A 15,099-nucleotide genomic window follows, 5' to 3' on the forward strand; every position below is an offset into this window, starting at 1 on the left:
TCGTGGATTTGCCCCATCCTAAAAGTGCCGGAGGGCAAATCCACGCGAGTCCACTGGAGTAGCCCCCCACCCCCCGAGCCCTGCTGCACTGCGCATTTCACCCAGGCTGCTCTGTAGGTGGGACCTATCAGCAGATTCCACTGTGTTGCCCCTTTTTTGCCATTTAATCCCCGCTAGGCTCCTACCTGGGGCAGAATAGTGCAGAAGATTGCCCCTACATTCCTCTCCACATCCCCATTCCTCCCTTTCTTGCCCTCCTTGCCCCCCCCCAACCCCCCTCCACCTCATACCTCCTTTGCAGATATGTGTGATGAGGAGGGATCCTGGAGGCGCTGAGCTCAGCATCCTCCCACCCACACAGCACTGTTACAGATATCTCTTTCTTTCTTTCTTTCTTTCTTTCTTTCTTTCTTTCTTTCTTTCTTTCTTTCTTTCCCTCTCTTTTTCCTCAGTCTTATTCTCTCCCCCTTTTCTTCTCTATCTTACCTTTATGTCATACTCCTTTTTCTCTCTGCATATCTGTGCTTCCGCTCACTCTCTGTCTCTCTCCATCTCTTATACATCTTTCTTTCTCTCTATGTCTCGTCTACCTGTCTCTATTTCACCCACCTCGCCCTGTCTTGCTCCAACTTTCTTTCCATCTTTCTTCTCTACACTTCCTCTCTTTACCCCTCTTCTTCTTCTCTATCCTATTCTCACTCTTTTTCCTTTTCTACCATAATCTCTCTTACCTCTTCTACTGTTTTCTTTCTCCCTCCCCTACCTCTCTCTCCCCTTTTTCTCTTTGAATATCTGTTCTCTTTCTCTTCTTCTTCTTTATCCTATTCTTTCTCTTTTTTCCTTGTGTATCATAATCTCTCTCTTACCTCTTCTACTCTATATCCGCTCACTCTACCCTCCACTCTTCATATTCAGGTGTCCGGTGAGGGAGGGCACTGCACGTATTGTCCATAAAAAGTGATGGACATGACGAAAGAGTGAAGAAGGGCAGGTGCGGACGGACAGGTGCGGGGGGACAGGTGAAAGCTGGCCGTACTGTTTTCTCTGGGCCGGCGCATGCTGCAGCAGGAGTGTTTGGGCGGATCAGCAGCACTGCAGCAGAAGAGCGCGCGCGAGAGAGAGAGAAAGAGAGAGAGAGAGAGAGAGAGGACAGAGACAGAGCAAGGGAAGAGGAATATTTACCCCTGGAAAGAGCCCAGACTGCCCCAGCAGGTGCAGATGGTGGGAGTTGATTTGCTCCGTGAGATCAGACACTGCTGCAGTTCAGAGGTGAGTCTGGATCAGGAACAGCGTTTCTGTTGGAGACTGATTCATGCATTACAGGCGAACGCTGGAGCTGCTCTGCTGCAGTGCTCAGTCTGCATGTTCCTCACACTGTGTTTATCACAGAGTCACTAAAGTCATAGCTAATTTTTGCGACATTGATTGGCTTTTGCATCCTCAATGACAAGCATAATGTTTTATAGATATAAAAACAGTGTCTATAGTGTGTTATGAATGGCAGTAGTGATAATATGGGGGTGTTGTCAGTGTCTATAGAACATTATGAATGCCAACAGTGATGTTATATGGTGTCCTGTGTCTGTAGTCTATTATGAATATGCAGAGTGTGCTATAAATGCTAGTAGTAATGACATAGAACGTCTGTAGTGCATACTGAAAGCCAGTAGTGTGATGTCTGTAGTGTTTTGCAAGTGTTTACAGTGTAATATGAATAAATGTCTCCAGTATAGAATGAATGTCTAGAATGTGTTATGAATGAAAATCATGATAATATACTGTATTATGAGTATGTTTGGTGTGTCTGTAGTGTGCTATAAATATCCAGTGTGTTATAAAAGCCAACAGTGAAAACATAGGCTGTTATTGATAACTATAGTGTGTTATAAATGTTTAATGTGTAATGAAGGCCAACAGTAATTATAAAGTGGAATGTTTGTATTGTTTTGTAAGTGTCTGTAGTGTGATATTATTTTTCATAATGTGTTATGAATGCCAATAGTGATAACATAGGCTGTTATTGATGCCTATAATGTGTTATGAATGCTCTGTTGTGAATGTAGTGTATTAAGAACATGTCAGTTTTTTTTGCTAGGGTTGTAAAATAGTTTCTACATCCTAAGTGACAAAATTGCATTACAGATGCATAAAAAGTGTCTATCGTGTTTTATGAATGTCTGTAGTGTTGTTATTTTGAATGTTTAGAATATGTTACAGGTGCCAGTAGTGAGAATATAATGTGTTATGTTCATCTTTAGTGTTTTGCATCTTTGTCTCTAATGTGCTATGCCTATCTGCTATCTATAGGGTGTTATGAAGGCCAGTACTGATAAAATAGTGTGTTGCACATTGTGTATTAAGGCCATGTCACATTTTGGTAGGGCTGTAAAATAGTTTTTGCATTCTCAGTGACAAAAAGACCATTATAGATGTACAAATAGTGTCTGCAGTGTGTTATTAATGGCAGTTGTGATAACACAGTGTTGTCAGTGTCTGTAGTACAACCCCAATTCCAAAAAAGTTGGGACACTGTGTAAAATATAAATGAACATAAATGTAATGATTCACAAATCTCATACACCCATATTTTATTCACAGTAAAACATAGAACACATATCAGATGTTAAAAGTGAGACATTTTACCATTTCATGAAAAACATTAACTCATTTAGAACTTGATGGCAGTAGCACATCTCAAAAAAGTTGGGACAGGGCCGAGTCTACCATTGTGTAGCACCCCCTCTACTTTTAACTGCAGTCTGTAAAGGTCTGGGAAGTGAGGAGACCAATTGCCGGAGTTTTGGGAGAAGAATCTTGCCCCATTGTTGTCTAATGTAGGATTCTAGCTGCTCAACTGTCCTGGGTCTTCTTTGCTGGATTTTTCGTTTCAAAATGCGCCAAATGTTTTCTACTGGTGAAAGGTCTGGACTGCAGGCTGGCCAGTTCAGCACCTGGACTCTTCTTCTGCAAAGCCTATGCTACTGTGATGGATGCAGTATGTGGTTTAGCATTTTCTTGCTAAAATATGCAAGACCTTCCCCAAAAGAGATGTTGTCTGGATGGGAGCATGTGTTCTGTATACTGTTAAGCATTGATAGTGCCTTTCCGGTTGTGTAAGTTGCCCTCCCCAGGCACTAATGCAACCCCATACCATCAGAGTTGCAAGCTTTTGAACTGTGCACTGATAACAAGCTGGATGGTCCCTGTCCTCCGGAGTCCACAGGACATGGTGTGGTTTCCAAAAAGAAATTTTCCTTCCAGCCCAGAGAAGATGGCTGAGTTTCTGGATTGTATTGACACATGGCTTCTTCTTTGTATGATACAGCTCTCACTTGCATTTTGGATTGCATGGCAATCTGTGTTCCCAGACAATGATTTCTGGAGGTGTTCCTGAGCCCGTACAGTGATTTCCAGTACAAAATCATGCCTGTTTTTAATGCAGTGCCACCTGAGGGCCCGAAGATCCCGGGCATCCAATATTGACTGTCGACTTTGACCCTTGCATATAGGGATTTCTTCAGATTCTCTGAGTACTTTGATGATAGTATTTACTGTAGATGGTCAGGTATCCAAAGTCTTCACAATTTTATGCTGAGGAACATTTTCCTGAAATTGTTCCAGAATTTTTAGACACTTTTTTGCAGATTGGTGAACCTCTGCCCATCTTTGCTTCTGAGAGATTCTAATATGTTCTTTTTATGCCCAGTCATGTGAGTTAGTTGCAAATTGCTCCTTCAGCTGTTTTTTTTTATTAGTACAACTTACCAGACATCATACATCAGGCAAAAATGGGGCAAAATTCCTCTCCCAAAACTCCAGCAGTTGGTCTCCTCACTTCCCAGACATTTACAAACTGCAGTTAAAAGAAGAGGGCATGCTACACAATGGTAGACACGGCCCTGTCCCAACTTTTTTTGTGATGCGTTGCGGCCATCGAGTTCTAAATGAGTTAATGTTTTTCATGAAATTCTATGTTTCACTTTCAACATCTAATATGTGTTCTATGTTCTATTGCGAATAAAATATGAGTCTATGAGATTTGCAAATCATTGCAATCTATGTCCCAACTTTTTTGGAATTGAAGGTGTATGTTATAAATACCAGTAGTGATTATATATGGCTGTCTGTAGTGTCTTTTGTCTGTAGAGTGTGTTATGCATGCTATTGCTGAAATTCAAAAATAGTGGGTAACACGTTTTATGAATGTCATGTTTGTAACTTTCCCACATTGGGTAAAACATTGATGGTTGTGCTAGTTTAAACATTTGAAGCCTGTAATGTGCTTTATTGTGTATGTTTTAGTGTTTCATTAAATTCTTCAGAAAATACTTAGAAATTTATATAACATTTTCTATATTTTAGAAGATGTTACATAAACGGTAACACTTTCTATGGATATCACGTTTACAAACATCTATAAACACATTTATAAGATGTTATAATGCATTCATGAGGCATTATAAACATGGTTATAAATATTTATAAAAATTAATTACACTGAATTACACTTTATAGCAATGTTTATTATACATTATGAATTGTTAATATTATACATTATAAGTAGTGTTAATAACATGTTATGCTGTCAGTGCCAAAGAAGTGAGTCCCAGCTTGGAGAATGTAAAGACAAATACATTTATTTACGCCCTGAGATTTCCAGTATTTTATTTCTCATCGCTAGTTATTAAGCCTAGAAATCCCCTTGTTAATCTTAACAAAGAAAATACTTACTGAAGTCTGAGGCTTTACAATATTGGGACAATCACACAAACACACATACACACACACACACACACACACACACACACATATATATATATATATATATATATATCTATATATATTTATATATATATATAAAATCTTGTATCTCGAGTTTTGTCATTTTTCATTTTTTGACATCATTTGAAAGAACTTGTTGTACTATATATTGTGTGTGAATTTCATGATGAATGGACCAAAAGCAATGACCCAAAATGACTTAGAAAGATGTCTGGTTCTGTTTACTTACTTTAAAAGTGGAGTAAGTTTTTTCCTTCTCCTGTAAAGTTCTCATTTTGGAGATACGAGGTTTTGTTCTGACAACAGCGATATATATATATATATATATATATATATATATACACACACACACACACACACACACACACACACACACACACACACATACACAACCCCTACATACACAGCATGTAACCCATGACTCCTCCTTTTGCCAGCAGCACTCTTAAAGGGCCTGTGTAGTTCTTTTAGTTTAGTTTTAGTTAGGTGCCCTGTATAACAAATGGCTAATACAGAATTATGATCTTATGATATGTGCAGCAAAATTAAAAAGGCTTCTCATGTAGCGTCGTCACAAGCGCATTCACTTTAGATGTTACATTACATCACAGTACCCATCAGCCCCTCCCGTGAACCCCCTCTGACATCACACTGAGTGTGGAGTTATTGCAGAGTGAAGGCATGGAGAGACTCTGAAACACTACACTACTGTACAGATATGCACTAGTGTACATTGCCTTTCCCACATTGGGTAAAACACTGATGGCAGCACTAGTTTAAACTCTGACATTTGAAGCCTGTAATGTGCTTTATTGTGTATGTTTTAGTGTTTCAGTAAATACTTCAACTTGAAGCCTCACTCTTAAAACTGGAGGAGGCTTCAGTACAGTATGCTTCACTTTACTTCTAGTAGACAAACACAGCTTATAAGCTCTTATAATTTGTACAGTACTTATAATGTATTATGTTAACAATTCATAATGCACAATAAGCATGGCTATAACATGTAATGCATTATTATAAATATTAATAGCCATGTTTAAGATGCCTTGTGAATGCATTATAGCATACTATGAACGTGTTTATAGATGCTTCCAAACATGACATTCATAGAAAGTGTTACCAAATAACCTTTGCATCCTCGATGACAAAAACAGTATTATAGATGTACATACAGTGTCTATAATATGTTATTAATGGCATTAGTGGTATTATAGTGTGTTGTAACTGTGTATAGTATGTTATAAATGGCAATAGTGCTGATATATGGGTGTGTGTAATGTCTTGTGTCTTTTGAGTTATCAGTATCCACAATGTGTTATGAATGTTAGTAGTGATAAAACAGGGAGTTGTTAATGTCCATAGTGCTTTCTGATTGCCAACACTGATAATATAGATAATATAGTGTGTTGTGGATGTCTGTGGTGTTTTACAAGGCCTATGATTTTAATATAATGTCAATAGTGAATGTCAATAGTGAAAACATAATGTTTATTCTTTTGTGTCTGAATGTTAAGAATGTGTTTTGAATGTCAATAGTGATATACTATTATAGACACCTTTGGTGTTTTCCCTGTAGTGTCTGTAGTGTGCTATACATACTTTTAATGTGTTATGAATGGCAGAAGTGATAACATGGACTGTTATTGATGTATATTGTCTTATTAATGCCAGTAGTGATAATATACTGTATAGCAAATTATATAATCATAGTGTATTAAGACCCTGTCAATTTTTGTTAGGGGTATAATATAGCGTTTGCATCTTTAATGACAAAATTAGCATTACAGATGTACAAATAGTATCTATAGTCTGTTATCCATGTCTGTAGTGATAACGTAGGGTGTTATCAGTGCCAGTAGTGATAATATAGTTTGTTATGGATGTATGTAGTGTGCTGTGAATGTCTGTAGTTTGTTTTGAATTCCAGTCATGATAATATAGTGTGTCCTAAATGTCTGCAACATGTTTTGAATGTAGTGTTTTAAGAGCATATTTAAGCTAAGGGTGTTAAATGATATTTGCATCCTCAGTAACAAAAATAGTGATGTAGATATCCAAAATGTGAACATAGTGTGTTGTGAATGTCAATAGTGCTATTATAGTGTGTTGTAAGTGACTGTGAAAGTAAGCTATGACTTTTTAAATATTTTAAAATAATGCATAGTAAATGTCTGTAGCATGTTATGAATGCCTCTTGTGCTTTAGAAATCAAATCAAATCACGTTTATTATCACATCCCATTTACATGGGTGGAAAGTGAGTGAAAATCTTAGGTGCACAGCCCCCTAATAGAATTTTAATACAGAAAAATGTATATATATATATATATATATATATATATATATATATATAAGAATAAAAGCTATATATATATTATACAATATACATTATAAATGTATATAATGTGTTGGTAGTAATAATACAGGCATTTGTAAAGTATTGTGGATCCGTGTTAGAGCTGAATCAAGTAGTAACACCAGCTAGCCTAGCAGTACATACTGTCCTTCATCATATTCCCTGCCTCTACTCAGAATAGCAAAAGCCTGTGATCAGTGATATTCAAACCTCCGGTGCTAATGCATGCAGGGAGTGTTTTGGTCCAATTCGATTGTAGGGCACTCAGAGTACGGTTAGGTTTTACAGTGCATAATTGAACCCTGAAAGGAATGATACATTTTTACCAAGGAGAGTATTGATCTTGCAGACAGATAAAAGCAAACACAGGGTATCCCAGCACAATTAGACATCCGACTGCTTCATCTTTTATAGATAATATAAGATGCATGTACTCATTTGGAGTGCTGTGGAGTCATTTCAGCATGAATTTGGAAAACATTGAGAAAGAATCAGATAATAGATCTTTAAATAAGCTCACAAATAAATAAGCAAATGCTGCTTTAAAAATAAATTCAGGCATAACACAAAGAGCCTTTGCAGTGTTGAACGAAAGCTTGCTTGTATAAAGAGCCTTTTATAACCATTAATTTTCTTTCTTTTTGGTTCTTGTAGTTAAGCCTGGATGCTTACCTGAAGTGCAAGAAAAAGTGAGAAGGCATATTCTCCCTTCCCCTGCCTGTTCTACAATCGTCTCAGACGCAGCATGACTGTTGCGACCGGTGATCCTGTAGATGAAGCGGCCGCTCACCCTGGTCAGCCACAGGATGTTTATGACCCCGAACCGGACCATGAGTGCTGCGAGAGGGTGGTCATCAACATCTCGGGTCTGCGGTTCGAGACGCAACTCAAAACTCTGTCACAGTTCCCAGACACTTTGCTTGGGGATCCAAAAAAGAGAATGCGCTACTTCGACCCACTTAGGAACGAGTACTTCTTTGACAGGAACCGGCCCAGCTTTGATGCCATTCTCTACTACTATCAGTCTGGGGGGCGGTTGAGGCGGCCAGTCAACGTAACATTGGATATTTTCTCTGAGGAGATCCGCTTTTATGAACTCGGGGAGGAAGCCATCGAGATATTTAGGGAGGATGAAGGTTTCATCAAAGAAGAAGAGAAACCCCTGCCAGAGAACGAGTTTCAGAGGCAGGTGTGGCTGCTTTTCGAGTATCCAGAGAGTTCAGGTCCAGCCCGGATAATCGCCATCATCTCTGTTATGGTCATCCTCATATCCATCGTCAGTTTCTGTCTAGAGACACTGCCCATTTTTCGCAATGAGGACATAGACGTGCACAAAGCCTATCCGGCCAATACCAACTCCACGGGCAGCTACACATCCACCTCCTTCACTGACCCCTTCTTCATCCTGGAGACACTCTGCATCATTTGGTTCTCCTTTGAGTTCCTGGTCCGCTTCTTTGCCTGTCCCAGCAAAGCAGGGTTCTTTGTGAACATCATGAACATCATTGATATTGTGGCCATTATCCCTTACTTTATTACCCTGGGCACTGAACTAGCTGAGAGCCCAGAAGATGGCCAGCAGGGTCAGCAAGCCATGTCCCTTGCCATTCTGCGTGTCATCAGGCTGGTGCGAGTCTTCAGGATCTTCAAGCTGTCTCGGCACTCCAAAGGCTTGCAGATTCTGGGCCAGACACTCAAGGCTAGCATGAGGGAACTTGGGCTGCTGATCTTCTTCCTCTTCATCGGAGTCATCCTGTTCTCCAGTGCTGTGTATTTCGCCGAGGCAGATGAAGCAGACTCGCAGTTTGTTAGCATCCCCGATGCCTTCTGGTGGGCGGTGGTCTCCATGACAACTGTCGGATATGGAGACATGGTACCCACAACCATTGGAGGCAAGATTGTAGGGTCCTTGTGTGCCATTGCTGGAGTTTTGACCATTGCACTGCCCGTACCCGTTATTGTGTCCAACTTCAACTACTTCTACCACAGGGAGACGGAAGGAGAAGAGCAGGCGCAATACCTCAATGTGACTAGTGTGCCCAAGATGGATTCTACAGAAGACTTGAAAAAGAGCCGCAGTGGCTCGACCATGAGCAAGTCGGACTACATGGAGATCCAGGAAGCCGTGAACAACAGCAATGAGGATTTCCGTGAGGAGAACCTCAAGACTGGCAACTGTACTCTTGCTAACACTAACTATGTAAACATCACCAAGATGCTCACTGATGTATAGCTGCCTGGATTTGTCTTTCTAGGGGAGGGAGAGTAGAAAACCTTTTGGGAAGGGATTAACCACCCTTGCTTTAAAGGCTTTAGGAGCCTAAACTGCCAGAATATCTGGAGAGGAGATCAGAGTAGAAGCTATCGGAGGCGAAGGATTGATAGAAAGGACGTCTCCATTGCTTTCCCCACCTTGTCCCTACCTCATCCAACATGTTTGGAGGGTAGTGTCCTGCATCTCTGTTTTTAAGTGTCTGCATGGAGTTAGTCTTATCTGTGTTGACTGTTGCAGTAGTTGTTCTGCTTGTAATGGTAGCCAAAACGTAGCCAAACCACTAGAAACAGTAGCATAGAGAGAACGTTCCTGTACCCTCTACTCCCTCCAACTGCCAACTAGTAGAGGACTTTTCCTCTCCAATGGAAACGAGTCCAAAGAATTAGGACACCTTTGGTCAGTTTGTGTCTGTGGGGATGATTTGTGAAGGAATAACAAGATCGGAGAGTGGAGTTTCTCTGCGAACACGCTTAAGCTTACTGCCAGTCCTGCCAGCTTTCCACATGTGAAAACTTAAGGATATTACATTCCTGGACCCTTTGGGTAGAAGGCCTTAGTCCTGCTCTGTTTGGCCCACAGTGATTGTTAGCTCTGTACAAAACCTTCCTTCTCTTTCATGGCCATGTATTTCAGTAGAAGGGAAGGGGCAGGTACACATACTCAGCAACCCAAGCCTCTCCATCCGTCGCTTGCTTTAATGTCAGAATAGGGTGGGAAAGTGGAGCGAATGTCTCTCAGTGCATTACTTATTCATGGCTGGTGTTTTATTTCTTTGTTTCCTTCACTTGATGACTCCCCTCCAGTTGTTGTACAGTAAAAATGTGCACTCCTGGCTTGCATGACGGAACTTGTTTTTCTCCTCTCTGTCTCTCTCTGTCTGGCTTGTGCCAAGCTCAGAAACCTAAGAAGCAAGCAGGGGTAACTGCAGAAAGTTGCATTTGCTGTCCTTCCTCATTAATATCTTCGCCCCTACATAAGCTAATGCATGATCTCCCCATTTTCCATCCCATTCTAGCATGTCGTTCTCTCTTTCCAGCACTTAAGAACTTCATAGCATTCCATGTTTGTACAACATATCACAGCTGCTGTGTTTTAGTCGTCTTTTTGGGTTTGGGTGAGTTAGATGGGATGTGGGGGTTAATATTTTACTGTGCAAATAGCTAGCTCACTGATACAGGTCACCAAAGAGACAACTCACTGCCACTATACATTACTTGCATTTTCTAAATTATTATTTTATGTTTCAAACTGACTATTTTCATGGTGCATTTCTGCTCATAGTCTGATGCTGGAGAACTTTGGTGAAACCTGTATGGGGAGAAAAAACATGCTTCCTTACGACAGCTTTTATATGAGATAGGAAATATTCTACTGCTGTAGTAGTGCATGCATGGTAAACATTCCTTGTAGCATGCATGAGGTAAGAATAATACTTACTCACAAATCTAGTAATAAGTATTCATATCTCTATTAATATATATATATTTTTCTCTGTGAGATTAACGGTATGTGCAATATATAAATAATCAGTGTTGTTTTTAAAAAGTTGTGAGATTTTGCATACGGATTTTTATGTTGGTACCACATAGTTCGGAGTACTAGTGTACCAGTCCACTTTCAGGGTCTAACTGCAGGAAGGTTGTCTGTTTCTCTGTTAGATTTAACAGCACATATATGTGGTTTTATAACGAGCTGTTCAAAGCACCACATCTGGATATGGAGAAGAATAGAGAAAGCCAGTTGTGATTTTTCCCCATGTTGTGATTTTTCCCCGTTTTGACCACCTTTGATAAGTTTGTCTAAATTCAAATGCTGGAGTTCTTGTTTTGTCCACAATAAGGATGGCTATTTTGGCAAATCGTTGAACAAGGGACCCAAATTTGTTTTGGGAACAAGAATTATTTATTCTGGATGATTCTAAATTCTTTTGTAATGTTAAGATGCAGTACTTGCTATAGAAGTGCCCTGGCTCTTAATATTAGGGATGCTGATTTTAGGTACATTACCGTTCCAAGTATTTTTAAAAAATGGACAGATTTGCAAGCCTTGCAAGTCAAATATCATTGAAGGATACAAAGACAGGGCCTATGGAAGTAAGCTTCCAAGCTGATACCCCTAATTTGAACATAACGTAAGCTTAAACGTTGAATACCAAACAAACCCAGCATGTGATGCTTAAGTGACTAAGCTTACATCTCTGTAAATTCACTGAGGGCCAAACCCCTGTGTGGCAGACCACTGAAGCACAACTGAACCCAGCTGTAAAATGCCACTGCCTCTGACAGCACATTTTCCTGCCACTGTTTATGTGTGGAACAGCGCTAATCTTATAAACTCGCCTATGTGAGGTTTATTCCTCCGGTTGTGTGGAGTGCTGGCTCTGGATTCCCCTTCTACTGCCATATCCCAGAACACGGTGCTCTGTCCAAACACCATTCACTCTCAGAGGTATCACACCCTCCTAGCAAATGTGGTGGAAATGGTTGAGGATAATCACTGGCTAAGACTCAGCCAGAGGAGCAAATGATACTTCTGCTTTATTTGGATGGTTCCCTTAAGCTGAAGGGTCAGATGCTCAAATGGTTAACACACCCAGCTGGTTCTCAACAGTGTTAGGATTAGGACAGGCCTTGAAGGGAAACAACAGTAATGATAATTCACGTTTTAATCATTTCACCAAAATCATTTTGACATTGCATTCCTCAATCTCATATCAGTGGCAAATATTTAAACTGTAAACTGTTGATACTTCAGTACACTGAGTGGTGCTGTATGCTTTTAGCAACAGTTAGCTATTTTCAGTTAGCTAGTTTGCTAGCATTAGGTGTTTTCAGTTAGCAAAGATGGCATTTGCTTTTCTCTGTTACCAGAGTTGGCTAACATTAAATATTTTCAATTAGCAGTTAGCACAAAATAGGGAAAACAGGCAGAGAAATGGTTAATTAGGTTAGTTTTGGTTTATGCAGCAGCAGCATCATCAGGAGGGTCACTTCATGAGGGTGAGGTTTGTACAGCATAGTACAGCATGAAACTCAGTGGTGGTCAAATCGTTCCAGACGGCTGGCGAGTGGTCGGCACCCAATCAAGGCAGAAAAAGCAACAGTATCAGACCCACAGGATGGGCAGCTGTTAAACTCAGCAAAGAAAAGGAAACACACAGAGAGTTAGTTCTGTAAAGAGTGACTGATCACAGATTACAGTATTAACAGAGCAGCAGAGACTCCAGCAGGTCTAGATAATACTCTTAAAGGGAGAAACCAGAAAGGCAGCCTGACATGAAGGCTCCCTGAGACGTCAGCGTTCCTCCACTCCAAAATCAGCAAACTTTAGTGGACGTGTGAGAGGAGCGGGACTACAGCACCAATGCTCCCAGTTTACCATAATACTGTATGTCCATGAACCCCCAGATCTGCACCTTTTATCTAACAGGGAAAACTAATTACCAAAAGCTTGACTAAACAAGTTTTCAGCCTAGATGGAGGCTGTGTCTGAGTCCCGAACACTGACTGGAGGATTATTCCAAAGCTGGGGGGCTTTATTAGAAGGCTCTGCCCCTGATGTAACTTTATTAATTCTAGGCACTAATAGTGAGCAGCACCTCATGATCTAAGTAGATGTGATGGTTCATAGTATGAGAGAAGTTCTCTCAGGTACTGAGGGGTGAGTCCGTTTAGAGCTTTATATGTCAGTAAAAGAATTTTAGTTGGCAAGCATCATGAATTTTCAGTAGGCAAAGTTTGAGATGCTGAAAGTGAGTTAAAGACAAGTTAAGCATCTACAGTGTACCATCCAAATAAAGTGTTATCCAGAAGACTCAGCTGATCTGTGGTCTTGCTTAAAGTGGCCTCTATCACAGACAGTTTGCCTGAACTCCACTCTCTGCAGCTGAATGTCATGTAGCTTTGTGTTTCACATTGTTTTTCATAGTTTATTTTGCAGTCCAGAACAGACTTGCTCTCGCACAAAACTAGTAGATGACTTGCATGGACTTTGTGTTGTGAAAAGACAACCTTCTTGTGAAACATGTTCATTCCAGGTTGCTTTGTAGCACTAACAAGCCTTTTTTAAATAAAATAAATAATGAAAATAGAAAACTGAGGAGATATCAGCTAGTGGAGCCTATGGTTTCCAGGGGAACTGTGATAGTTCAGAACTAGTGTTTAAGAGTTTTTCTTTTCTTTCCATGCTCACTCTTGTTCCACTCCATCTATTCCTCCACTGTGCCATTACACTCCACTCGCTCTGAGTTTGCAGAATGTAGCTTCAGGGTAACAGCCTGTATGTATGTGACTGCATGCAATATTTTTATTTATTTATTTATTTATTTAGTGGACTGAAAGTCTCAGAGTCCGGCCTAGCAAGGCTGGAGAAAAGGACGCCGGTCAAGGTTTATAGAGATGTAGTCCATAACATCACTTAACAAGTACCATAGCTCTTGTTCAGATGTAGTATCTCCATAGCTGCCTCCCTATATTGGAGTATATTCCTACTATATGACACCTGCAAAACCCAAGAATTTTAGCACACTGTAAAAAAGTACATTGCTTTAATTCAGACATGTCTACATGCATAATGTAAAGTGCATCAACACAGGTCTTACCAAACACTAACTAAATTGTGTTGATGTATTTTATTCATGTGGACTTGCAAAATGCATCACTTTTTTCAGTGCATATAAGCTACTTCTATATACAGCCATGTGACGGTGTTGTCAAATGCTTTTATTCATGTCTTAAATGCAAGCTTTAGCTTAAAATTGCCTTCGCTATGCTACACGTCCTTAATAGACAGGAATTCACAGTTGCAATAGTAGCACTACTGAAGGCCAACATTCTTGACTCCTGTTTGAACATTTATAAAGGCTTTTATCATTCCTTATAAAGGCTGTTTCTGTCAGTTCCACATTAGAACAGATTCACTTATTGGAAAAAGTTGGTACTCTTTACTGTACAGATCAGGAATGATTGGGTAATGATGTGGTGATGTCATGGTAACAAAGTGTACTTATCTAAAAATAACATGCTAATATTAGACACTATTTAAAAAGATGGTTCTTTAGTAAAGGTAATTGTTCTGTCTAGGACTGTGAGATCTAGTTTAACCCATTTCATGCTTAAATAGTTAAAATAGTTCTTGGTTCTGTATAGCACCAGAAAGGATCCTTCTATTGTATACACCTTTTAAAAAGATGGTTCTTTAGGGGTTCTTCAGTAAAGGCAAAGGATTTTGTATGGAACCATGAACAATCAAAGAACAGTTTGCATGATGAAATGGTTCTCTGTATGGTGAAATTGTTCTTCAGGCTGATGGAGACTATGTTGTACACCCTTAAAAAAGATGGTTCTTCAAGGTTTCTTAGAAACTATAGTAAAGAAAATGGTTATGTATAGAACCATATATAACACCTTCTCCATCTGAAGAATCTGAAAATAACCCTTGAATCATACAAAGGGTTTTTTTGAGTGTTCATAGTTCTATATAGAACCATTGTCTTCACCAAAGAACCTTTGAGGAACCATCTTTATTAAGAGCGTTTATGGTTCTACATAGTCTTTTTGAAAATGGTTCTATATAGCATCAAAAAGGGATCTTCTATTGCATTCAAGCTTGATATCCCCTTACAACAGAGGAACCTATTTTGGTTCTATGTAGACCCCTGGTTCCTATCACCACCACTGTAAAGA

The 15,099-nt window shown here is 39.8% G+C and overlaps 1 protein-coding gene across 1 annotated transcript in view; it reads left to right on the forward strand.

Annotated features, from left to right (window-relative positions):
* The window catches only part of LOC108438074 (potassium voltage-gated channel subfamily A member 2), a 37,265-nt gene extending 22,622 nt beyond the window's left edge, over positions 1-14,643 (forward strand). The window contains exons 4-5 of the mRNA XM_017715618.2: positions 916-1,269; positions 7,795-14,643. Coding sequence (XP_017571107.1) covers positions 7,886-9,373 — 1,488 coding nt within the window. The 5' untranslated portion in view covers positions 916-1,269; positions 7,795-7,885 and the 3' untranslated portion in view covers positions 9,374-14,643. The remainder of the gene's footprint in view (positions 1-915; positions 1,270-7,794) is intronic.
* The last annotated feature ends 456 nt before the right edge of the window (positions 14,644-15,099 follow it).

This window comes from Pygocentrus nattereri, chromosome 9 (assembly GCF_015220715.1).
Source record: "Pygocentrus nattereri isolate fPygNat1 chromosome 9, fPygNat1.pri, whole genome shotgun sequence".
NCBI lineage: Eukaryota > Metazoa > Chordata > Actinopteri > Characiformes > Serrasalmidae > Pygocentrus > Pygocentrus nattereri.